We start from the raw sequence: 26,042 nt of genomic DNA, 5'->3' as shown, positions 1-26,042 counted from the left end.
CACTTAACTTGGGGAAAGAGACTTTCAGACTTTGAGGTAAACTAGAACTGTTTTCAGCAATTACAAACATATTCTAAAAACCACACTTTACTTCACACCAACTGAAGTTATTCAGCATTTAACCCTAAGTTTGTCACTCTATTGTGCCAAAATTCACACCTACATGTAACTTCTTAAGAAGCTATTAAAAGAACATTTGAAGTCTGAATTTTGGCCCCATTTTGATACATCTGTGCTTAGAACATTGAAAAAACTATAAGGTACATCCATATAAGGGCTAAAATGAGTATCTTTCCCCCTAAATTTGATATTTAAAAAAAAAAAAAAGGAGTTCTGCTGTGAGTCACACAGAGCAGAGCAGAGGACGAGGAGGAAGAGGTGGAAGACAATGACAAGGATGGAGGCGACAAGCCTCAATCCAGCCTTGAGAAAATTACACAGCAGTGTTCCCCAGGGAGCAGAAACACAGCAGCAGTTTCTGTTTACAGATGTTGACAGTATGTGAAAGGTCTCAAAATTAACGCAAAGGAACACAACTCTCTGGGTTTATTCCACTCTGGGCACAGTTGATGTTTCTTCCCATCTCTGGAATTTATTTCAAGGTAATGTAGAGTTTACTTAAAGGAAAATTCATTTTAGAAGATGGAGGACCTCAGTAAGTATTTACACATCTAAAACCAGAACAAAAAGTGGCCATTTTGGAACTAGTCATTTATCAGAAGTTATCGAGTCTATTTTTCATTAGAATTACCATGAAATTATCTACAAATGGAAAAGCCCTACCTCCAAATCCTCATAACGAACAATTCATTCTATTTTCGATGCCCTTCTCAAACGACGATTTCAATAGAAAGGTGACTTCTTGTTCTGAATGAACTCATCAGCTTATATATCTGGTATGCACAGACTAATTCATTAACATACTGTTTTGCATCCTTTGAAGAACACTATCAACAGAGAAAACTTTAAAAAATTTTGATCTGAGGCATCCTCATTCTCAAAATAATAAAAAAAAATGGGTTTAATTCAGAGTTTCCACATGGCTAAAAAAGGTCTAAATATTTTATTTATAAAAACCTCTAGGCTGACCGTCTTCAAGATGGCAAGTTTTTCCAGCCATGGTGAAGGATTTGTGCTAACTGACCTCTTCCTTCCTTGTAGGACTAACAGTATGTATCTGGCAAAACTACTAGCTGAAGTTACTGGTGCAATGAGAAAACATGGAAGAATTTCTCTCTCTGTGATGCTAACTGGCTTGCTCAAGTTTGGAAACTATGACCCTGGTCTGTCAGCACATGCTTTACTCAACTGAAATAACCATGCTGCCATTGTGGTGGGATGAGGGAGAGGGTGGAGTGAGAAGGGGAATGAGGGCAATAATATACATCATTAAAATACCATGATATAAAGTGAAAATGTGTCTGATAATACATCTGAGGCTTGAAAATATTAATCATAGCTAGTAAAACTGCATTAAACTATTACAATTTAGAACACCTACAAATGTGGCGCTTTCAGATATGACCTAAATTTAAATATGAATGGAAGTTCATTATCAATAAGCTGGAAGAAACAAATTGCATACATTTTGTAAGTGGTAACCAAGCCCCTGCCCCGCCCCCCAAAAAAGTAGAAATTAGGTAAAAATTAAGTGAAATTATTCATAATTGTTTCCAGTTTCACCTTTCTCTTGGAAGAGACCCAAATCAGGTCTCTGGAAATCCAACCTCATACACGTAAGAAATGGCATCTGCTATCACATCGGTATGTCTCTCCCTCAAAGATAGACAGGTCATAGATGTATCTCAGACATTCATTTCCATGTATAACGATTTTTGAGACATCTATCCACTGAAATATTATAAAGCAAGTCTACAAACCACTCCTAAGAAAAAAGGCACTTTGCTGCAAGAGTTAAGATTTAATTATGTGAAAGTCGAGAACACTAGGATAGACTCAAGTCAGTATTCACTTGCCTATTTATGAATGCAAAGCAGATGCCAAGTTATAGACTATAGCCAATGACATCACAAACAAACCAAATGGCAATTTAACTATATTCTCATCAAAACAGTAATTTATGACATTTCTCCAAAAACCAACATAGTTCCAAGTTCAACAGTAAAAAGGAAAAAAAAAAAAGTCACCAGCAGTTGCTACTTTAGAGCTCAAGACGTTTCCTACAGAATTTCATGTCTACAGTTTGGTTCTCTGTTTCAGAGCATGAATTACTTTTCAGATGAAAAACCTGGGATGGCGGAGGTTTGTTTATGTTGGGGAGAACCCAGGGTGGAAACAGTGGGGAGTAACAAGAGGTTCATTTCTCTGGTCAGACAACCAAGTGAGGAGGTAGTTATTCAGAGAACTTCTCAAATAGAGAATATTGTACTGATCTACTGAGAGTTGGGGAAGTAGCAGGTGCTTCTCTGTGAGACTGAAGATAGCAACAGGAATACTTCTCCTCCAGGGAAGTCAGGACCAGGGTGTCAGTGCAGCTAAAATAAAGACAGAATCTGTATAAGTGACATACAAAGAACACGAACGATAACATACTCATTTCCAAACTTGTCCTACCTTGACAGTGGCTCTTTTCTGATGCTAGAACTTTAAAAGTATCTATAAGAAAAGCACACACACCAGGTCATTATAATCAGGCTTCATGTAGTGGTTCTTCAAACTCCTAATCAATGCCAAGAATATGGCACAGTGTGTACTTTTCATAATAATGCCTTCTAGTTTCTAAAATTATTGAAAGTGTAATAATGTCTATAAAATTACTTAAATGCTTTATTTTTTTTTTAAAGATTTTATTTATTTATTTATTTGTCAGGGAGAAAGAGAGAGAACATGCACAAGCAGGGGGAGCAGCAGATAGAGGGAGAAGCAGGCTTCCCACTGAGCAGGGAGCCCGATGAGGGACTTGATCCCACGACCTTGGGATCATGACCTGAGTTGAAGGCAGACACTTAACCAACTGAGCCACCCAGGTGTAGCCTACTTAAATGCTTTAAAAACAGTTTAGACTTCAGTACTCTCAGAAAAGGTGTCATAAGGAAAATGTTTTATAACTGTAAGTGAGCAGAAACTCTCAGTTAAATAGCACCACAGGAAAAAAATAATAGCAATCTCCTCCAAATTTCCCGATGCTAAATTAATAAAATTGATAATTATGTTAGGAGACCACATGCTCACCTTGTTACATCACCACACAAGGTAACCCCATACAACCTTGAGTCCCATCATCACTGCTATTGAGTTTCTTCATTCGGTACTGACGTATTTCTCTTACCAGTGTGTAAAAGGCATCTTCGACACCCTATAAAAGAACATGGTAGCAATGGCTTAATAGACACAATCCAAGTTGTAAGCTCTCTCATTTGTACTTCTTTAGTGGATTTAAAATTCCAATTAGCTGATGAAATAGGGTGATTTAGGAAGAGGACAGCAAACTTAGCATTCTTACCAAATTACATCAACAGCGTGATATACAAATGGCAGTATTTTGCAAAAATAACATTCAAGCACAGGAAAATGGGTAATGTGGGACATACAGAACTACCAGATCTAAAGATTCCATTCAGGAGAGCAAAAGCCCTAAACCGTGGCTGGTGTTGATGGAGAAAAGGTCTAACGTTTGTACTTATCTTTAAGGGTCCTCACTTTAGTAATGTTAAGTAATATTAGCATGTTAAGGTGGGAGTAAAATACCACACCAGAATATTCATCAGTTCATTTTGGGTTAAACTGAAGATTAAAAAAACAGAATACTGAAAATTAACAACGAAGAAGGCGGCTCCTATCTCTAGCAGTCAAACTTTTCTGCATTCAACAAACGCTTGCCAGATGCTCAAAGCTTTGCTATACCTGTCTGGTCTTGGCTGAGGTTTCAATGAATGGAATCCCATAACTCTTGGCCAGTTCGTGGGCTTGTTTTGTGTCCACTGTCCTTGTTGGTAAATCACACTTATTTCCTACTAGCACCATAGGTACATCATCTGAATCTTTTACTCGCTTAATCTGCTCCCTAAAAAAAAAAAAAAAAGGAATATGTTATCCTAACCTAACAGTAGGTTTTTAGGAAGGAATGAGCAGCTAGAACAAAAAAAGTTCTAATAAATTTTATCTAGTCCTATTAGCTTCTAGTATGGAGTTTTACTTTTTACTTTCCCCCTCACTAATTATAAAAGACCAAGCATACTACATTGACTGGTTTAGATTTGATGTAGTGAGAGGGAAGCCAAATACTGGTTCACCTTCTAGTGGAAATGGATGGCGATTCTACCTTTTGACACATACCCTTGTTAGGCCCCTTCATTTTCCAAAGAACTTGGCTCTGGATTTTAACTGGCAACTTGAAATCACACTCTAGATTAAGATCTGAAGTATAAAAAGTAAATCTTACTGTCTCAAAATAACTTTCTGAGGTTTTCTTCAAAGTAACAGTGTTTAATGAAAGACAGTCTATCCACTTCTCTAGTTGGGTAGTATTCAGACATTTTCTTCAAACAGTATTAGCTGGAAGTCCAAGATACAAAATAGAAAACACCAGAACTGCTCTTACTAAAAGGGGACTGAAGGATCTGCAACTCCCAACTTACAGCACTCCCTTCAATGACAAAGAAGACATAGCAAACAGCAGTTTGGAAACAACTGCTCTAGATTCTCCTGACCAATACTGTCTAACAGAACTTCTCACGGTGATGGGAAGGTTCTCTATCTATGCTGTCCAACTACATCCACTAGTCACATGTAGCTGTTGGACACTTGAGGAATCAGTTGCTATGTGGCCAAGGAACTGATTTTTCAATTTCTTTAACTGTGATTAAATGAAATAAGCACATAAGGTTGTGGCCACCATACGGTACAGTACTGCTCCAGATCCTAGCCCTGGATTACAGACACGGTCATGTGCTGAACCGGCGTCACACTGGCTAGCTCTAAAACTGACCTTTCCTGTAATGGCAGTGTTTAAAGCATAATATAAGTCAAGACAGTCAAAGAGGAAAAATGACTTCTAGAAATTCAACAAATATTAGATGCTTGACAAGTGCTGGAAATCTTACTACATACTGCTATTACTTCCAGAGACCAGATGGAAAGTAGAACAGGTTTAGGTGGAAAAACCCCCCCACTGAAGTCAGTTTTGGGCTAGCCTGTTTCTCTGAGCAGACATCATATGGATCGAGCACAAGCCAGCACTGCAGGCCATTGGAAGAACACTTGCATAGAATTGACTATGTGCTACACGCTTTTCTGGGTGATTAACATGTTTATTACTTGTTTAATTTTAAAAACAACTCTTGGTAGATACTATTCTCTCCAGGTAAGGAAACTGAGGCACAGACATTTGGTAGTTTGCCCCAAAGTCCCATGGGTAGTAGATGACGGAGCCAAGTTTCTACCTGTTATATTACTCTGCTCAAAGAATACAGAGCTAAGGAGTCCTGGGTTTTTGGTCCTGGCTCTGCTACTAGTAACAACCATGGCTCCAAAAACCTAACAGACCACTTCCTGCAACTCTACTTCTGATTCTGTAAAACAAGGATGTTGTACTAGAGTTTTTTATGATCTGATTGATCTTTGAAATGGTTTTACTGAGAAAGACCATCTTTCCTCTTTATTTACTTCCCACTCATTTCTTCCAACCATCTTCTCTCTTCCATGACTGAGGACTCTCAGACATGTTTTCCTTTCTGAAATTCCTGTTGATCTTCGTAACACCACCTCTGGTTCCAAATCATCCAATAAGCAAGCTTCTAGCCATGGCGTATTATATAAAATAAACTCCAATATTAACTTTCAGTTATAACCCAGAACCTCAATGTTAAACAAACTGAAACCAACTCTTCTCATAATTAAAAAACGCTATCTTCCCTAGTGTGGTATCCTCAACCCCCCCACCCAAAGCTTCAGAATACACTTACAGATCATCCTTTCAGAAAAAATAATGTTCCTAGTACCTGTAGAGGTTAATATCTGCAAATGATTTGCTATTATTGATGGCAAATACACAGAGGAAGCCTTCGCCTGTCCTCATGTATTGGTCTCTCATGGCACTGTACTCCTCTTGACCAGCTGTATCCAGTATGTCCAACAGACAGGTTTCACCATCTATAACCACCTGTTTTCGGTAAGAATCCTGGGGGTGTGGAGGGTGGGAGATGGCAGGGAGAGAGGAAGATTTCATTTTTATTAGAAACCATAGGGAATGCAATGCTATCGCCAAGGTAAGATAAGCTCCTACCTAAGTTTATTTCCATCTCTCTGGTTTATCCCTCAAACTCCTCCTATATAATCACAATCAGAAAGTACTTAATATCACCCTAGGAATAAAAGCCCCAAATCCTATATGCCTGTAGAAAGAAAAATGTGGTCATTCTCTTCCTGGAAAAGATGGAAAAGTGTGGTAATTCAAAAGACAGCTCTATTGCAGTTAGACTAGAGATTCGATTTCACAGTGTGTTTCACTAAGGTACGAAGTGGACTTTTCTTACTTATTTACTGTATATTCAAAGTTCTAAATATACCTCCACCAATTATACCTGACCCTAGACACGGTGTCATTTGTGTTTATGACTAAACACACAAATACTTTTTATTTCAGACAAGATTATAACATAAAAATATTTTTCTCATCATGGTGAATTTTTACCTTTGGGGAATATTCCTGAATCAAGTTCCTAAATGTGCCAAACAAGATTTATAGCTCTATTTCCTAAGGAGGAAAAACATGCATAGATCACATATATTTACATTTTAAAAGTTCTCAATTTGGTTCTGAGGCCAAAATTATACTTGCATCTTAATACATATGTTTTTGAAATTCAGTTCAAAGAAAATAACCCATCACTCTTGGTAAAGATCTGGCTCCAGAAACAGAATGTGATCTAGTTTCCCAGTTCATTGATCAGTGCCTCTGTAACGCACCTTCACTGTGGGACTGTAATGTACTTTGAAATTAACACAGCATACGCATTGACAAAACTTGCTCAAAGCATGAAATATGGCTAAGTGTACAAATATGCTGAGGAAATGAGCACAATTTAAGATAGGTTTTAGTCAAACTAATTTACAGTAACAGAAGTCAGAGAAGTGGTTACTTCCTGGCAGGGTGGGGGTTTATTGACTGGAAAGTGGCATGGGAGAACTCTCTGGGGCACTGGAAACTGTCTATATTCCTGAGCGGTGGTTATGTAAGTATATACAAATTTTTAAGTTACTGTGTGTATTTTACCATTTGTGTATTTTACTGTATGTACATTCCCCTTTAATAAATAAAATCCAGAAAAATATAAAAAGGTTCTAACTATTAACACTAAAGCTTAAATGAGCACTTACATTTAAAATAAAATTTCTTTCAAAGACTGAAGACTGATTTTTAATAATGGCTATGTTAGCTTCCATTAAACATTAAGTGGCTGGGGATTAGGAAGACCAGGGTGTGGGTTAAAATAAAATACTCTCTAATCATACATTTCTAAACTGAATAAACAAAACCTTTTAATTAAAGGAACTTAGATGCCATTATTCAAGCCAATCTATAACATGAACTCACACAAAAAACATACTGATTTTACGGATCATCCCTGTGTGTGACAGGCAGGACATGTTTATGGTAATTTAGTAGATGAGAAAATGAGGCTCAGAGAGTTTAAGTGATTTGCTCAATATAATGTGACTAAATAAACTGCAAACAGGGACCAAAAGAAATCTAGGCAATGACTCAAAATCTCTTATTCTTTCTACTCCAGCCCCGTCTCAGCTGCTTCAGCCAGCTAACTAAAATTGAAGAATTTTAGTTAGTGAAGGATCACCTGATCCTTGAAACTTTTATCTCCATCCTATTATTCCTATGCTTGTGTTTAATAGAGTCATGAGTTCAACAATGAGTATGGGAGTTTACTAAACTATTACATTATCAGGTTTTTCTTAGAAAACTTTAGCAGCTATGAAGAACTCTTGAACTCTTCTCCACAAACATGGAAAGCTTCCTTATTGTATTACTGAACGCACTACTCCAAATAACTTTTACTTTCTCTCCTGATTATTCCTTTAGCTAACGAACAGCTAAAGGTGGGTGTACGGGTGAACCAAAAGTCAGAGGTAGGGTCAGCGCACTACCACCGGCCTCACCTCTATGGTGGGATCATATTCATCTACAAAGTGGTTCTGGATTAGCTGGATTGTCAGTGCGCTTTTCCCGACACCACCTGCTCCAACCACCACCAGTTTGTACTCAGTCATTTCACACCAGCAAGAACCTGTGGGAAAGCAGCAGTTAGGTTTAATGGGCGAGCCACAACTACAGTTCTTCAAAGCCTTCCATAATCAATAGTAACTAAAGCCCGAGTTTGAAATCTATCGGTTCCAGACACGTGACCCTCCACTTGGTTCTCAAAGTGATTCAGGAGTGCAAAATCATTCGCAGGTAACTGCAGGCCTCAGAATTCTGGTGAGTCGCCGAGCTACCCCCACCTAGCTCTATTTTTCAAGTCCGTGGGCCCCGCCCTCAGCCTAAGGTAAAGGAATACCCTCTTCTCACTCCTCCCGCACGTCTTCTCAGCTATGGCGGGGCAGCCTCCAGGCCGCCCCCTAGTCTTACACCCCCGCCAGTCTCCAAAGATCTCCCCCGGAGGGCTCAAAACTAAGAACCCCCGCCCAAGGGCCTTTGTCTCCAGCCTGCAGACTCCGTTCGATTCCTGGCAACAAGGAGGCGCCTGTATGCTCCAAAGACGAGCGCTACACACCACAGAACCTTACCTCAAGCTTCGTTGCCTCCGCTTCCGACGGATTTAGGACCACAACTGGGAAAAATGTTAGAGACCCCGGAACCGCCATGAACAGCCCCCACTAGGGAGCGGCACTTCCGGCCCCGCCCGCTACGTAATCAGACGGCGCCCCGGGCGCCAGAGTCCCCGCCCCGGCCACGTGGGCCACCGACCCAAGAGTCACGCGGCGGGCCGCACCCAGACCCGCCCCTCCCACACAGGACGTTTCAAAAATGAAAGCGCTAGGTGCTAGAGTCTCAAAAATCAGTAAAACTTTATTCGCTTCCATTCTTTCGCCATTAACAGAAAACTGGAGAAAGCAAAAATGTTTTGTGTTTACAAAGATAAACGGCCTCTTTACCCAGAGAAGATCAAAACCTCAAACGACAACGGGGAAGATAAAAGCGCCCTCCCCCACATCCCCTGAGCTGCCCTTGTCATCTTAGACAAAGCCTTCAGTCCACTGGCCAGGGACCCTGGATGTGGCCAATTCAAGATGAGGGCCAAGAAATCAGACCAATCCGTTCCCGTGATATAAAGTCGAACAGAAGCTACACCAGGGGTCAAGTGCCTGTATTTCACAGGACACAGGAACCAGGCGGCTACTTATAAAAAAAACAAGATTCATTTCAGGCACAACTTTTTTATTTTTTTTTTGTTTTGTTTTTAAATCAGTAAAAGAAACTGGGTCCTAGAAGCTGCAGTGATCTAAGCAGCAGCAAGTTTGTGCATTCGTTTTTTTGTTGTTGTTTTCTGTTTAAATACGATTAAATTACCACACTGCTGGCACACCTCATTTGCATGAAATTCTGCACCATACATACTAATTGTAGTAAAATTACCCCCCTCCCCAATCCCAGGAAAAAAGAAACTACTCTGGAAGATAATTTTCACTGAAATCTAACCAAACTTCGTTAAGTGGACTGTGACAAGATTATAAATGATATGAAAAATAACATTTTAACATTTGGCCATCAACTTAAGAAAATGGTTTGCCTATACAAATTTTTATTATTTTTGTAATTTTTAATATATTCTACCTTCATATGGTCCTCAGGATTAAAGCATAATGAACAGGAAAGAAAAGGAAAAGAACGCAACTGAGTGCTAAGGCAGAACATCTTGCCAGATAGTAATGAAGGTAGATTATATGCTAAATACCAAGTGCAGAATTTCATAGGGCCAACGAGATAACAGTCTATATTTTTCACTTACACAGGCGAAGTGGATTTTGCAATTACCAGTTGCGTTAAATGCACCAAATAAAGCTCCTAAAATTGATACTATAAGGCGCCACCTTAAGTTTTCCAGGCTGCAACTGTGCATAATTTTAAAATGGTTTTCTTAAATTTATTTATTTTTTTAAACATAACACGAGGAAGGTGTTAAAACTGGTGTAATAGCTCAATAGAATAAGTATTCCAGATTTTGGGAGGGATGAAGAGGGAGATATTCAGAACCCTTCACCAGAATCCCCCCAACTTGATCATAGTGGATTAATGATGTGCTTTGTGGATGTGGTTAGTCAATGACACCAGCTTGACGGATCTTTCTTTCTGCACCAAATCCCTGTGAAAAAGTAAAATTGCAGTTAATTACTATGAAAGTATTACTTTTAATCATCATAACCACCATTTCTTTCCCAGAGGAGGAAATCCATAGTAAGCCCTCCTGATCTATTACCTAAAATCTGTTTGAAAGATCAAGAAATGTGCTTATGGTGAGCAAACCGTTATTGTTAGGGGCTGAACAAATGAGTAGGGAGTTTTAACTAGTTAAAAGCATACTGAGTAATGAAAGAATCCTGAAGTCTTCCTGCTCTGTGCTATGCCGAAACAAGACCCTGAGTAGCATACTGGTCAGCTGCCCCCACCCACCCCAAAACCCCAAAACCCCAAAACCTCATACCATTGAGTTATCTGGTCCCCTAGGCTGACGAAGAACCATTAGGCGAGGAGCACTGGCATCATCCAGGGTGATATTCTTTAAGCGATTGACCAACCTATCAGGTCGTGGAGCTGCAACAGCCTTGGGGCCCTCACTGTAATGAAGTCAAGAGGTGAGAAGAAACAACTCTTGGTGGAAAGAAAGCAAGCACTTGCAGAGGAGTATGTTTTCTAACTACCGCCAAATGACTCAGTTTTAATAAGGGACTCTTGCCTCACCTAGCCAGCTAGCTAGCAAGACAGGACAGACAAGTTTGTTTATGTTTTTGTTCTGAACTCAAGGTTTATTACTACAGAGGAACTGGAAGAATCATTTGAGTAAGGGTCATCCCTCATCCCATCTTGTCTACAACTAGAAAAACCAGTTCCACAAAATAAGGTAGTGGACGTGAAAAGCCTTAGAAAAGTTAAATATGAAGAAATATTTCAAGAGACTCTCAGCTCCTCTCACGGTAACATTAGGGATTTAAAACATTTAAAAAAAGAGAGAGACTTTAAAGTTAGAATTTTAAGCAGCATATAAATGGCTTAATGAAAGAAAGAAAAAGCTAAACAGAACCTTTAAGAACAAGGACTACATAATCTTACTATATCTAAGTTCTAATACATAGGATGTACCCAATTAATGTTTCATTGGGCCAGATGTATAAGACTATGAAATTTAGAAAATGAAGACTAGAGGTTAAAAAAAAAAAAAAAAAAAAAAAAAAAAGACACAGGAAAGATCAAGAAATAACCAGAAAGTGGCAGGATAAAAAAAAAAGCTGTGATGAAAAGTGAGGAAGCGTGATAAACCAGAGTTTAGGAAAGTTTAAAGGCAGTCCAGGGAATTTATCAGCCCAACAACAACAAACTCACCAGACTCGCCAAACATTACAAGCGCTGCACTTGCCAGTGCGCTGATTAAGAATCACTGAGAATTCCACCTCATCTCCAGCCTGTAGCTCAATGCCATCTTGAACTTCTTTCACGTGGAAAAAGAGCTTCTTGCTATCTCCTACTTCATAGTTAATGAAGCCAAACTGGGGGAAGAGGGGAGGAAAAAAAAAGCTTTAAAAAAAAGGGGGGGGGGAGACAATGATAGCTTTAAAAAAAGGGGGGGGGGGGAGACATATTACAAGGGGGAAAAGTACCTCACTCTGAATGAAGCACGCTGCCCGAACCTAACTAGAATGGGATTTATAAAACATGGTATATTAATGTTGACTTGCCTGTGCTAGAATATAAGATATGGGTCCAAAAAACTTGTGAGGGAAGAAATCTTTGAAATCACTGCCATTCAATCTATCATAGCCTGACTGAGACAAATGTTGGCTGTGTCTTCATATAGTATATGGAGTTTTTGAATTAGGAAAAAAAAAAAATCATACTGAGATCTTAATATGAGGAATAGTTTTGTTTGCCCTAAGTTTATTTATGAACATTTTTACACAGCTTTCTTTCTTGTGTGGTCTGCAAAAGCAGCTCTGAGCTAAAGTATGCAAAATCTTGTTCTATTCTGAAATATCTCACTCCAAATTTATTTTTCCTGTCATGTAATGTTAATCAATAATACTCTTAATTAACTTTCTTTTTGCTCGTATCGCCATTTTCTTCATGTGGCTTTCTTCATATTTTTTACAAGTTACCTCAAATCATTGAAAAAGGGGTGGAACAGAAATAAAAACCAAGTGAATATTGGCAGTTTTCCCTTGGCTGAAAAAAATTTCAAGGTTTTGGTTAACACTTGTTTACCAACCAATAAAAGGATCAAGTTCAGATTCAGAGATACTACCACTTACCTGATCCTTCACACACTCCACTGTGGCCCTACGCAGGGGTGTGATGTTGTAGGCCATAGTCTGTGCATTTTGGCCCAAGACACACAACTGGAACTTGACACTCTCCCCTTTCTGCAGGCAATCCCCTTTGTTGGCCATCCCAACTATGCCAAATGGATAGACCTCACCTTTCATATCCCCTGTAAGGAGAAATAGGTACAAAGTCTAAAAACTAATATTTCACAACGGTCCTATGCCGATGTTCCTAATAAATTAATAAGTAAATTGTTAAAAATGCATTATGTTCCTAAAAAGATTTTCATACCTGAGAAATTTTACCATAAAGCTTCAATGAAATACTATCATGAAAAAAGTGAGAATAGCTAATGAACAGTTTAAAAGTTTTTTTTTAAAAGTAATCTCTACATCCAATGTGGGGCTTGAATTCACTACCCTGAGTTCAAGAGTTGCATGCTCTTTAAATTGAGCTAGCCAAGTACCCCTAATAAACAGTTTTAAACTACACTTACAAAATTAAAAATAACACTACCACTCACAATCTCATTACCTAAATATTTGGGTGTTCTAAACACAACAGGTTGCTAACATGATCTACTGGATTTTCTTCTTCCCCAGTTCACAATATTAGCCAACCACTCGAAATTACTTCTGGCCCACACCTAACAGGGCATTAAACAAGTCAGGAACAGGCAAAAACAATATGGATAAATTTCTTTGGCATTCTACATCTTTTCTTTGTTCTGACTGTGGCTCCGTCAAACCAATCGGTACTTTTCTTCCAGTTCAGAGCTCAGCACACTTTTTCTTAAAAAACAGTAAACATTTTAGGGTCACAGGTCATCCTGCACCTGTCACAACTACACGACTTTGCTGTTGCAGTGAGAAAGCAACCAAAGACAATATATAAATGAATGGCTATGGCTGTTTCAAGACACCTTTCTTTACAGAAACAAGCCACCAGTTTTGTAGAGCTCTTCCCTAGAGAAAAAAGTTGGCTGGGGCTCCCTGGGGCTAAGTTGGTTAAGCGTTTTGACTCTTGATCTCAGCATCCAGAGTTCAAGCCCTGCACTGTGCTCCATGGTGGTTACCGAGCCTACTTAAAAAATAAACGAACAAATAAATAAATAATAAAATTTAAAAGAGTAAATAAAAAACGTTGGCTGTAGGTCAGTGGAGGCTGGGAATAAAAACCATGCCAAAGGTTCAGCTGCATATCAGTTTGCCAGGATGGTAAGGCAATGAATCAACAAAGATGAAGAAGAGGAGAAAACCATCAGGTGGAAGCGGAAGCTTCAGAATTGGAAATGTTTTTAATAATTCTCTTGATGATTATAGGATAAGTGAAGGTCTTCTTTTCAAACATACAGGAACCCTGGAGCGCCTGGGTGGCTCAGTGGGTTAAAGCCTCTGCCTTTAGCTCAGGTCATGATCCCGGGGTCTTGGGGTCGAGCCCCGCATCGAGCTCTCTGCTCAGCAGGAATCCTGCTCCCCCCCATTCTCTGCCTGCTTCTCTGCCTACTTGTGATCTCTGTCAAATAAATAAATAAAATCTTTAAAAAAAAAAAAAGTTATAAAATAATTAAAAAAAAAAAACCCATACAGGAACCACAAACTTTTGGATACACTTCCAACAGATGAAGTCATATAGAAGGATTAGAGATAGCTGGTGTGATGTAGTTGTGTTAATACTAACTACCATTTATTAAACACTTATAGATTCATATTTAGTATTTCCAGAACCTTAGATTGAAGTTATCTTCATTTCAAAGATGAAGAAACTGAGCTAGGAAAGATTGAAGTAATCTAAGATTCTATAGCTAGGAAGTGGAAAAGCTGGTTTTCAGATCCAGGCCTGCCATACTTCAAAGTCCATGGTCTTATACAAAGTTGTTGTATTCCTGAATAAAAGAGCTGTTCTCATCAACAAGTGGGAAAATGTGACTGGTCTAATCTCAAAAACCTCTAGGCTTATAGATTTCAGGAAAGTTTCCTTTTCCATAAAATCCTTGCTTTGGACTGTATCCTAGGGCCAGTGGTGAAGAATAAATGGACTGGGGATTGGGAACACAAAAGAAGTGGCACTTACACAGGAGGAAGAAGGACAATTTAGTAAGTTGCCTAGCCCTCACAGCCCTTTTAGGATATGGTGTAATCATGGCATTAGTTTAAAATACTGATTTGTAAAAGGCCAGATCTATACTGAGTGATTTTTTTTTTAAACAGTGTATTTAACCACAAGTAAAGGTGGGAAAGCAGAACAAAGTAAGTTTATTTTAAATTAATATGAATTAGACCCAAATTAACAAAAGGATTGATTAAAGTTGAGAATGATTTACTATAAAATCTATTCCTATTTGGATGGGTTTTGAGGTGGGTGGGTGGGAGATGGGGTGTATTGAGGTTCTGTGTAAAACAAACTCCTAAGGACCTCATATGGTTAAAGGAACATGTTATCAAGGTTCCTTTCTTTCTTTCAAATGACCTGTTCTTCCTCACTTCATGCTCTTTGACACTTACATGACACAGTATTTATTCTCTTTGTGAGCCAAGCTATTATCTTTGGTTGGAAATTCAAACCCTCTCACCAACCCCATCATTATGTAATTTAGCCATACTAATCATCCATTGGTTCCTACTACCACCCCTATTGCAAACTTATTTTATGTACAAAGTAGTCTTTTTTTTAAGATGTATCTGAGCGTGCATGAGCGTGCACATGCACATGATTGGGAGAAGGAGAGAGAAGCTCAAGCAGACTCCACACAGAGTGGAGCCCGACTCGGGGCTCGAACTCATGACCAGAGCCACCTAGGTACCTCCCAAATTGTCTTTTTGGTGCTAATTCCTAGGGATAAGGAATGGTACCAAAACTCAGAGAATTACTGAATATGCAGAGAAAAAAGCCGAAAATGAAAAATGCAGAGAGCTTTGGCTCAGAGACAAGTAGTAGGATCCACATGGAACCCTAGATATTGAGGAATAAATATAGTACTTTTATAGAAAGCAAAAATGTTCACAGAAGTGAATGCTACTAGGAAAACTTGCCAATACTGACATAAATAAGTAGAAAATAATACAAGAAAACTATAAAGTTGTATTTAACATAATCAATGTCAATATCTGGTATCACACATTGGAGGACTACTGTTAGTGTGAGATTTTATTCTCAGTCTATTTCAGTAATTCAGTTGCTCACTTATCATTTGTCCACAATATAAATCCGGGCTGATCTAATTTCCAAACAATACAGAAATGGAAGCCAAGAAATGGGAGTAGGTGGGGGTAGGGAAGAATCACTTTTCCTTAATTTCAGTTTTTAAGGAATCCAAAAAGAACTGCAACACCACCAACATATCTGACAGGGATGCTCTTACCTTCCTCCACAATCTCAATCATTCCTTGGTACTCAGTCTGTGTTGGATCAACACTCCTCAAGGGGCGAATGACTTTACCAGAGTAGATGGTGGGATCAGCTTCCTCAGTAATGCCATTCACTACAAAACAAAAGCATGTTCTACCTCTTACTCAACAATTTCAACTCATTCTAGATGAAAAGAAGCCAAAATCATTGCAACAAATGTTAACAGTGGGTTGACTGCTTGTCTGCTATTCTTGACTACCATAAAACAGAGAAAGTTAATTTAAGGAATTAACAAGTACTTATATTTAAAACGTGTCTTATTCTCTTCATCTTTTCTAGGTGACCAAGTATCACTTTTAGGGGGTGCCTTCCCCCGTCTCTAAAATGGGAACCCCAACACTTACATATTTCCCTTTATTTTAATCTTTACATTTTATTATTATTTTTTTTAAATGAGAGAGAGAGAAGGGTGGGCAGAGGGAGAAACAGGCTCTGAACCACAGGGAGCCTGGTGCCAGGACTCAATCCCAGGACCCTGGAATAATGACCTGCGCTGAAGGCAGAGGATTAACCAACTGAGCCACCCAGGCCCGTCCCCCACTTTATGTTAATCTTATTAACATATATTACTATACTTCTAAACATACTACATACAATACTCATCTTGTTTGCCTGTGACTACAGACAAATTAAAAAATAAACTCAACAAAGGCAGGGGTTTGTCTGATTTCTTCACCGCTATATCCCCAGTACCTAAAACACAGCATGCACTTAGATATTTACTGAACTGAAATGAACATTCATGGCTGTCCTTTCTCTAGGTCTCACCAAGAAAAGTGTTACTTGGGGAACTGAGATGAAAGCCCAAAAGTATAGGTTTTTTAAAAGTTAAGAGATCCAAATAGCAACAATTTTCTTAAGTTCCCATTATTTTTCCTAATTGACTCATTCTTTTCCAAGACAGTCTCCTAGAGAAAGGCCTCTCTCCCCATCCCTATGACTATACCTTAGAATTATTTTTTAAGAAACAGATATTAAATTGAAAATAAGCATAAAATTGATAAAATTCAAAACAATGACCTCAATCATCTATCTAAGTGGTTCTCAAATTTGAGTGTACGTCGGAATTATCTAAAGGATTTGTTAGAACAGATTGCCCATCCTGACTTTAGTACGTATGGGGTGGGGTTGGAGAACGTATTATTTCTAGTAAGTAGCCAGGTGATGCTGCTGGATCATACCTGGGACACCACTAATCTAGAATGATTGGGTTTTTGCTCCCTCTCGCATCCTACCTACCCCTTATTTCACACCAAAAGCAGACTGAACAAGTAGAAATCACAGTTCCTTACCCGAGTGTGTTTTGTTCACTTTTTCGGCACTGACTTTGTTGCCTTTGCCTTTGGACAAGCTGTACTCGACCATGTCCCCCAGTTCCAAGCTATCAACATCACCAGAGAACTCACTGGGAAGAAAGGAAACATGTGAAAAAGGAATCACCACAAATATCAACAGTAGCAAATAAATTTTATTTCTTACATAACAACATTCATGGTGTGCTTATGCTGGATACTGTATTAAGCACATTATAGGCACTGACTCATTTAATCCTCAGAAACAACCCATTAAGAGGTCACCATTATCCCCAGTTTTAAGACAATGAAACTAAGATACCAAGAGGTTAATTAGGTGGCAGAGTCTGCGTTTAAACCTGAACCAGCTAAGAGACCACACCCTTAACTAACACTATGCTCTATTAGAACACCAAATCAAACGTATAATTATCTGGTAACAACATATGAAACAGTATTCTTTCACTGATGCAGGAAAGTTCCATCCAATGTTCAAAGCAGGTACAGGCCTTTATCTTTTGGCCACATAATCTTTATACATACATTCTCTATACAATATGTAACTTTTGTTTATATATTGCCATAATTTTACCAATATGAGATTTGGAATTAAAAAAATATATAACCACCCAATACTAAATATTTTGGACTCCCAAAGAATGGATAGTAAGCTCTAAGTTCTATAAGGCATTCCTCACCTATAATGGAAAAAGATTTCCTTATCATGATTGGCTGTTTCAATAAATCCAAAATTATCCTTCAGAGTTGCCACATAACCCAAGAGCCTCTTGGAGTTGGAATTACGACCTAAAAGTCGCACACAAGTTGCAATCTGTTGTCCAGGTCTCTGTTTGTCACTAATACTAAATTCAACCTGTGAAAAATAAGGACACTCATTAATACCATGTCTTTTCCACATCAAGCTCTTTACCTCAGGACCTGTAACTTCCCCTAGACCATGCTTTCCACTCTAAATATCCTTTGTGTTAAATACATTTTCACCAAAGCTAACACTTCTATGTCTCATTCCATTTTTCATAAGGGATCAAGTTTTTTTTCCAGTGTATATTTATTCTCAATTTCTCAAATTTAGTCTCAATTTCTCTAAAGCAGGGCTATCAGAAAACCAGACATTGTAAGTATGAGAAAAATGCAAAGCAAAATGAAATCTTCAGTGTGATTTTACTTTGCTAATATTTTGGTGGCTGTTTTAGCTTGTAATATTATTACTTTTATCTAAGTTGATTTAGGCATATCTTAGCTAGTGTTTTAAATACTCCTCAAAAAGCTTTAACAAGGGCCTTCTAGACCCTGTTCTAATTGAGTAAGCTGCTTTTAAATGGGAAGATGTTCCTATATTAACTGCATAAGCACAAAGCAGTTTTAGTAAAACTTGATAAAATTCAAAAGAAACCATTGTACAAGACTTAGGATTAAGATGACAATCTTTAACCCTGCTCTCAAATTAGCAGAATTATCTTGCCTTATCTCCTATTTGAGGAGAAGTAGATCCTTCCACATCCTTGGCTTGAAAAGCAATAGTCAATTTCACCCCACAATCATCATAAGCAATAACACCATCCTCAGCCTCCTAAAAAAAGAGACAGAATACAATGAAAAGTATCAAGAACAAAAAGGCAATAAGCAGCTACAGTTTTTATAGACCTTTGAGCTACAGAATTGGCACGGCTATAAGAAATATCCTATTCTAGGGTTCCCTAACAGTAAAAGATTTCTCATATGAATAAAAGGGAGTCTTGCCTTAACCCAAGACCAACTCAATCTGCTTTTTAGTCTCAAGAACCCGATTTTTTTTGTTGAGGAGGGAAAGCTTATGGAAAATTTACCATACTTACTCCATACTTCTCATAGACCATCAGAAATTAAACTAAGCATGAATATTTAGCAAAGTGGAAATTCTGCAGGGTAAGAAGCTTTTCTATCACCTGCTTTGAATCTCCCATAATACCCTGTAGTGTTTTGTATGAAATTAATTTAACTAATGAACAAGAATTTAATTTGGTATAGGATCTAGCACAGTTCAGAGCATGTGATATTCAGGCAATTATACCAATTTTTCCACAATAACACTTAAATGAATACTAGAAAGATTAGCTCTTCAAAAGTCTTAAGAAATTTCGGATATGCCACACAGAATCACATAGTAAACAACACTGTAGAGCAACTACATAAGTAATACTGCTCCTATGGTTTCAATTATCATTCCTATGGGGATTACTGCCCACATTTCTCCTTTCCTAAGCTCCAGAATACATTACCAACTATTAATATTCAAAACCAATTAATTTCTACTCTTTTACCATTCATATTCCTTGTACAACTACTATGTAATCATACTAAACATTTAAATTGTATCAGACATTATGTTAGGCACTTTATAATACCAAATTTAATGTTATGATAAAACCATCTTCAAAAGTTACTCTGACCTCTATTAGGAATGTTTTAGGAAGTTAAAAGAAACTCAACCAAGGTTATACAGCCAGCACAAAATGATGCTAAGTATCTGACTTTGGTTAAATGAAGGAGGTAGTCAGCGAATTCAGGTCTTACACTGATTCTTTTGCAAGTCAAACACACTCAAATCTAAGCATCTGATTTTGCTCTCAACTATAATCCATTAACCTCGATATCTAGCCATCACCGACACCATACTCCACAGCAAGTATAGGAAATAGAGATAAGACCATCCCTGTTCTCGAAGAGCCCAGTTTAGTAGAGAACACAGATTCATAAACAAGTGTAATATACTGTTATAAATAAACCCAATGACAGAAGGACTCACTAGGGTCCAGTGTTGGCCAAGAAGAAAAGAATAATAGAAGGGCAGGAAAAGCTTATACAAAGGCTGTCTTGATCAAGTCAGCTTCGCCAGAGCCATCTGGGAAGCTGAGCATTCTAAGACCTAAAAACCATTAAAAAATAAGCCCCACTGGTTTTCTTTTGTTTTTATTATTTTTAACAGGAGCACTTGTGAAATTCCTACTATGGGCTAGGCCCTGTGAGAGCTTTTTCAACGAAATATGAGACTGATTTTTTTATTGTTTAAAAACTTAAGCTCAGAGGTGAATTGATTTCCTAAGCTACAAAAAGAAAAATGGTAAAACAAGATGCTAATCTATTCTTGGGGTGCCTATTCTTGGGGATGGCTAAGTCAGTTAAGCGTCTGCCTTCAGCTCAGGTCAAGATCCCAGAGTCCTTGGATCAAGCAGGAACACTGGGCTCCCTGCTGAGCAGGGAGTCTGTTTCTCCTTCTCCCTACCCCTCCCCTGTGCTCGCCCCCTCTCTCAAAAAAAAAAATAAAGAAAAGAAAAAAAAAAAAGAAAAGAAAAGAAAAAAAAGATGCTATTCCACTCTTACAGGCTCCTAGTTTTTTTTAAAAAATTGTATCACCTTCTCTTTCATGTTCCTTCTCTCTTGTCTACACCCATGATCTCTGTCCCCTGGTTCAACAACTATCTAAATTTCCCATCAGGCCTCTTCATCTTTTGCCTTTCTCCACACTCCCATCTAGGGTTCATACTATTGCCATTTCTTCCTGAAGTACGTATCTGATGACAATTTCCAAAAGAAATCTACTGAGTACAGAACAATGTCTAAATTCTTTAGAGTAGCAATCAAACCTTCTCCATCTTTCTGTATTCTGATTTTTCACTCTTATTTCCCCTATTTGGCCCCATCAAAGAAAAACTCTGTCTTCCTATTTAATACTTAGTGCTTTCTAAAGAAACCGAATTTTTCTCATCTGGCCTCTATTCTGTAAGGAATGTCCTTTCCTCAGTTATCTCTACCTATTAAATGCCAGTGCCTTAGTGAAACCATCCCAGCGCACCCCCCTCTTTAGAATTCATTTTCACCACAGCACTCTTATTACTGACCTTTTTGGGCAACATCTTATATTTTGCATGAATTACCTGCTTCTGTACACTCTCAATTTATTACTTACTTGAGAGCAAAAGCCATGTTAGACTAGATAGCTTTATATTTCTATTCAGTGAACTAGTCAATAAATGGGAGTTCAAAAGTGTGAACTGAGTCTACCCAAATGTGCAAGTTTTAAAGTGCTTTGGAAGACAAGTACTGTCATTTTAGATGAGTGTTTCTCAACCAGGGGTGATTCTGGGATGTCTGGCAGTATCTGGAAACACTTTTGGCTGTCATAGAGGGGAGAAGAAAGACACTGGTCTCTACTGGGAAAAGGCCAGGGATGCTGCAAGACCTCCAACAATGTACACAAGAGCAACCCACTCCCACACAAAAGTCAACAGTGCTGAGATTAGAAAACTTTTAGATTAGTTCACCAATATTAATATTAGAGAATTCCAAAAGAGGTAATAATTAACTCCATTATTGTGTGGACAGTGGTTTCCTTGAAGCAGAAGACTAATACATACTATACTACATGTATCAGGGGCGCCTGGGTGGCTCAGTCGGTTAAGGATCTAACACCTGATTTCAGCTCAGGTCATGATCTCAGGGTCGGGAGATCAAGCCCCCAATCGGGTTCCATGCTCTACTTAGAGTCTGCTTTTTCCCTCTCCTGAGGCCCCTTTCACCCCACTGCACACCTCTCTCTAAAATAAATAAATCTTTAAATCATTTTGATCATGTAAAACTTACCTTTTCTTTGCCTTTATTTGGGCTAGTGGTTTTAGGGTTGGAGAAAGTGGCTTCTTTTTCTACAGTGCCCAGAAAACGATGATCTGAATGGGAGTGGAATGAAACCGTGCCCTTGGGAAGCTTTTTAATCCTAATAGCATGATTTCTTTGGGCAGAGAGCATATCCTACAAGTGATAAACAAAAGTAACTTTAAACTGAAAAACGAAGGACCAAGAAACCATTCCATTCTTTCCTCAAAAACTACTCACAGGAACCACAGTAAACTCTACTTCATCTGCAATATGGAGCTGGTTCCCATCCAGAATTTCACTGAAGTGGAAGAACATACGAGCATCACGATCCACACACTTGATGAAACCAAAACCATCTCTCATGGCAGCAATTACACCCTGAAATCCAGACAATAATATTTTCACTGGCTGTGAAGCTTGCCAAGAAAACAACATTCAACTTTGGAAGCATCAAGTTGAATTCATTAGGAATTCTCTGTATTAATGACTCAAATTCTGTATGTACATTTTAATTTCTCCATTTAAATACAAACTCACCGCTTTCAATCTTTTAGTAAATTAACCTTTAAGCAATGTGTGAGATGCTACTCCCTGGCCAGTATGCATAGGAAAAATTACCAACATTTGAATGTGAACATGCACACAATGTATTCCTTTTAATTCTCAAATCTGTGAACTTGGTATTATTACCCTGTTTTGCAAGATGAGGAAACTGAGACTGAAGGAGGTTAAGCAGTTTGTCCAAAGCACTCAGCTAATTAAGTGGTAGAATCGAAGACTCCAAATAAGGCCCAAGCTTTATGATGACATCCAGGAATTTACAAAAATCTATACACTAATATTTCAAAAACTTCCAAAGTCAACTAAAGGCAACTTTTTAGTCTCTACCTTAAAAAATTTTATTTGAGTTTAGGCACAGGAAAGGCTTAAAATTTAGGTCTGTAAATTATCAGCTCTGTGGTAGCACTGTATCCGGAGTTAACTGGCACATGGCAGGTATTCAAATGTTTACTGAAACAATTATTATCAACCTACCAATGACTTACACATTGCATATTTATTTACATTATTACTGATGACTATTCTATAACCAGTTCTGAATACAGCACAAACAATATTGACATTTAATCCTTGCTAAATCTTAATGGCAGCCAAGGTACTCTACAATGCAGTCCACACTGTCAAGCAAAATAGATGCTACCTGAGAAGTTCTTAAAAACACATTCCTTTGGTTCTCAAAATTTTTAAAGTTAAAAGCACACTGCAAGTGTCAAATAAGATCAGATCTCCAAGGGTAAATATTAGAAGTCCCAAGGAACTTAAATTTCCAGTGAATGTACCCAGTTCTACTAACAGCATGAGATATATCACACGTTATGACCCTCAACAAAACTATGTATTACATCTGAGAAAGTTAATTTATGAAAAGCAAGCCCATAAAATATGTTTGGGAAACAATTCTGGTACATGTCATTCCTGGATTTATATCCACTAAAAAGAATCTGCAATGCCCCAAAAAACCCAAAGCCTATTTAACTTTATTTAGTGTTCACTGAACATTTTATGGAACAGTTTGGGAAAATTTACTTTCTACAATAGACCTGATTTTTCTCAAAATTTCTGTTTAAGGTCCAGAGAATCAGTGACTAAAGATCTCAGAAATCATCCTGTACACACTTTCTTTTCTAAAACTTTTTCACATCTACTCCAAGATAACTGTCAGGGTCAGATATCAAACTCAGACTGACTCAAAGATGTGTTTTCTTAATCACTAAGGTAATTGCCCAATGTTATCATTACCTTAAAAACTTCTCAGTACAGCATTACAAATTCAAATATAATATTGGCCCCATACTGAATACAAGTATTGAACAATATCCAACACGTACCATCTCTCTGGCTTCATTAGTGAACTGAAATGTGTTTGATAGAACTTCTATGTTGGTTGCTCGTTCTAATTTGTCACGTCGGTCTGTTGAAATATTAAACCTAACATGGTCGCCTTCCAGCAGGGTCACCTTGGATTTTGTATCTTTGTCTCCAAAGGGAAGTTCTTTAGGAATCACAAAATCAACTTTGATGCGTCCTGGCAATGGGTCATTCTGATGAGAAGGAAAAACTATTTTAGCTGGAGATTTCTCATCCTTCCTAGTTCTAAGTCAAACAAGAAGAACACACAGCAAACCCATGTTATTTATAATAAACAGTTCCCTACCGGGAAAAAAGATGTCGATAACAAGTCCAATTTGAAAGCTCTGTGTTCTATGGTCACATAATACAATCATAAATCGTGGAGGTTAAGAACCTCCACTATGACACAGAGATATTTAAGGAAAAGAATTTCAAGTCTTTTGCATTTCACATTTCTTCAGCAATGACACCACCAGTGTCCTCTCCTCACCTTACCTCCCACACAAATGAAACAAATGGGGGGAGGGGGGGCGGGGCCTCAGAGAGAACCCCAATAAATGCACACCCAAACTGGTTTTCCCCCAATTTAACCAGCAGTTTTGTCCCTTTCTCCTTATAAACCAGTAAAAACTAAAACATATTCATGGATACAATCACTGGTTTCTCATTTAGTTTAATTATATATGTCAAGAAATAGTCAATTGTTCAGTTCAACATCATAAAATTACATTAATTAAAATTTCTGTATACCAAATTACTCTACTACTGATGAGACAAAAGAAAACTCTCCTGAGAAAGACTCCTTACCTGGTTTTTACTGGGTACTTTTGGGATTACTTTGGTTACAGTTCCTTCAAAATGTTCAATGCTGATATCTTCAAAAATGACTGTTCCTTGAGGCAATAGTCTGACATCTGTTGCAACTTCTTTACCCTAAATTACAAAAGTGGGGGGGGCATCATATAATTTTAAGTGTTTCCTAAAAATGTAATTCATTTTTGATCTTAAAAGGCCAAAGATCAAGCCAGTCAACTATCTTACATTTCTGTCCTTGATTGTGAATTCCACGTCATCTCCAGGCTGCAAGGTTTCTAAGTCACCCTTAAATTCACTATAGTGAAAGAATATCTCTTTTACAATATCACCTCTTTCAATAAAGCCAAACGCCTCCTAAAGACAAACAAGCAAAACCCAAAAAAGTAATAGGAACATTAGGTACTATTAAGTGCATGTATTAATGATTACAATTTGCATTCAATAAGCAATCTTTTCATAAAATTATACTGTATCAGAAACAATATATTTGGTTAGGTCTACTATTAACAGTATCAATTTTATTTTTTTTTTTTTTAGATTTTATTTATTTGACAGAGAGAGATCACAGGTAGATAGAGAGGCAGGCAGAGAGAGAGAGAGAGGGAAGCAGGCTCCCTGCCGAGCAGAGAGCCCGATGCGGGACTCGATCCCAGGACCTGAGATCATGACCTGAGCCGAAGGCAGCGGCTTAACCCACTGAGCCACCCAGGTGCCCCAACAGTATCAATTTTAAAGAACATAATGAATTAGTAACCAAGGAATTTTAAGGGATTACTTCTGATGTTAATAGTGAAAATATTTTTAAAGGGAAGATAAAGAGAAAAAAATGAAAACAAAAGGCTTGCTTGGGTATGAAGTACAGACTAAAAGTAGTAAAAGAAAAAAACCTCAAGTTTCTTGTATTTGATGACACTTACCTTCATGGCACAAACTACTCCCTGACAGCGGGCTTGTTTCTTTTTCAACAGCATAATGTTACGAGCACTTACAGCACCAGTACTAGAAAGGGAGTAATTGGGTGGGGTTGGGGGAGGGGGTCAAAGAGGGGGTGAAAAATGCATTGGTTTGGTTAGACATGGTAAGTTCAGAGAAGCAAACTAGTTTTCTGAGGTCTCAAGAATTTTATGTCAACATGAAGAGCAAATGTAGTTTACAGAACATGATCCTTTTCATATGGCTTCATATGCAAAGGATTTTTGCTCAAACTCCCTATCCTTCCAAATTAGACACACACACACACACACATATGAATCATTTTTCTCTTAGATTCTTAAAAGAATATCATGGACACTCTATGCTTTCCTATTCCAACAAAAGAATGAAGTTACAAGTTGAATGCAACAAAAGATGGAGAATCTGAAGTTTTAGGAAGATAATTTCTCAGATAAACATTTGAGCAGGTATTATATGCCACAAACAAAGGTACTGGGGATACAGAGAAGAGTAAGAGATGG

At 38.0% G+C, this 26,042-nt stretch overlaps 2 protein-coding genes across 6 annotated transcripts in view; both read right to left on the bottom strand.

Moving 5' to 3' along the window:
• Positions 1–319: 319 nt before the first annotated feature.
• NRAS (NRAS proto-oncogene, GTPase) lies at positions 320–8,899 on the bottom strand. Of its 2 annotated transcripts, XM_046012049.1 has the most exons (7): positions 8,761–8,899; positions 8,134–8,261; positions 5,961–6,139; positions 3,865–4,024; positions 3,193–3,316; positions 2,575–2,616; positions 320–2,495 (listed from the first exon to the last, which is right to left on the bottom strand). In XM_046012049.1, exons 2-5 carry the CDS (start codon positions 8,242–8,244, stop codon positions 3,197–3,199), a joined length of 570 nt encoding a protein of 189 aa, XP_045868005.1. In that variant the 5' UTR covers positions 8,245–8,261; positions 8,761–8,899; the 3' UTR covers positions 320–2,495; positions 2,575–2,616; positions 3,193–3,196. The 2 variants fall into 2 exon arrangements, with proteins under 2 accessions (XP_045868005.1, XP_045868015.1); XM_046012059.1 differs by lacking the exon at positions 2,575–2,616.
• Positions 8,900–9,018: 119 nt separating this feature from the next.
• The window catches only part of CSDE1 (cold shock domain containing E1), a 40,420-nt gene continuing 23,396 nt past the window's right edge, over positions 9,019–26,042 (bottom strand). For all 4 annotated transcript variants that reach the window (XM_046011987.1, XM_046011995.1, XM_046011966.1 and 1 more), the window contains 14 exons: positions 25,506–25,587; positions 24,814–24,942; positions 24,580–24,705; positions 23,751–23,963; positions 22,099–22,239; positions 21,850–22,014; positions 18,692–18,799; positions 17,907–18,082; positions 17,209–17,321; positions 15,870–15,989; positions 12,496–12,674; positions 11,573–11,736; positions 10,677–10,809; positions 9,019–10,337 (listed from right to left, as the gene is read on the bottom strand). In XM_046011987.1, the coding sequence (XP_045867943.1) occupies positions 10,290–10,337; positions 10,677–10,809; positions 11,573–11,736; positions 12,496–12,674; positions 15,870–15,989; positions 17,209–17,321; positions 17,907–18,082; positions 18,692–18,799; positions 21,850–22,014; positions 22,099–22,239; positions 23,751–23,963; positions 24,580–24,705; positions 24,814–24,942; positions 25,506–25,587 (1,897 nt within the window). In that variant the 3' untranslated portion in view covers positions 9,019–10,289. The remainder of the gene's footprint in view (positions 10,338–10,676; positions 10,810–11,572; positions 11,737–12,495; positions 12,675–15,869; positions 15,990–17,208; positions 17,322–17,906; positions 18,083–18,691; positions 18,800–21,849; positions 22,015–22,098; positions 22,240–23,750; positions 23,964–24,579; positions 24,706–24,813; positions 24,943–25,505; positions 25,588–26,042) is intronic.

Source organism: Meles meles, chromosome 1 (assembly GCF_922984935.1).
Source record: "Meles meles chromosome 1, mMelMel3.1 paternal haplotype, whole genome shotgun sequence".
Lineage (NCBI taxonomy): Eukaryota > Metazoa > Chordata > Mammalia > Carnivora > Mustelidae > Meles > Meles meles.
This window is presented reverse-complemented; position numbering and strand designations above follow the sequence as displayed.

What these genes read in the sequence shown, in the direction of transcription:
- NRAS (XM_046012049.1), bottom strand. Translation starts at nt 8,244, where the DNA reads ATGACTGAGTACAAACTGGTGGTGGTTGGAGCAGGTGGTGTCGGGAAA. An exon ending in GCAGATATTAACCTCTACAG is followed by an intron (nt 4,025 to 5,960) that starts GTACTAGGAACA and finishes TTTTTTTTTTAG; the next exon opens with GGAGCAGATTAAGCGAGTAA. An exon ending in CCTCAGCCAAGACCAGACAG is followed by an intron (nt 3,317 to 3,864) that starts GTATAGCAAAGC and finishes GTTCTTTTATAG; the next exon opens with GGTGTCGAAGATGCCTTTTA.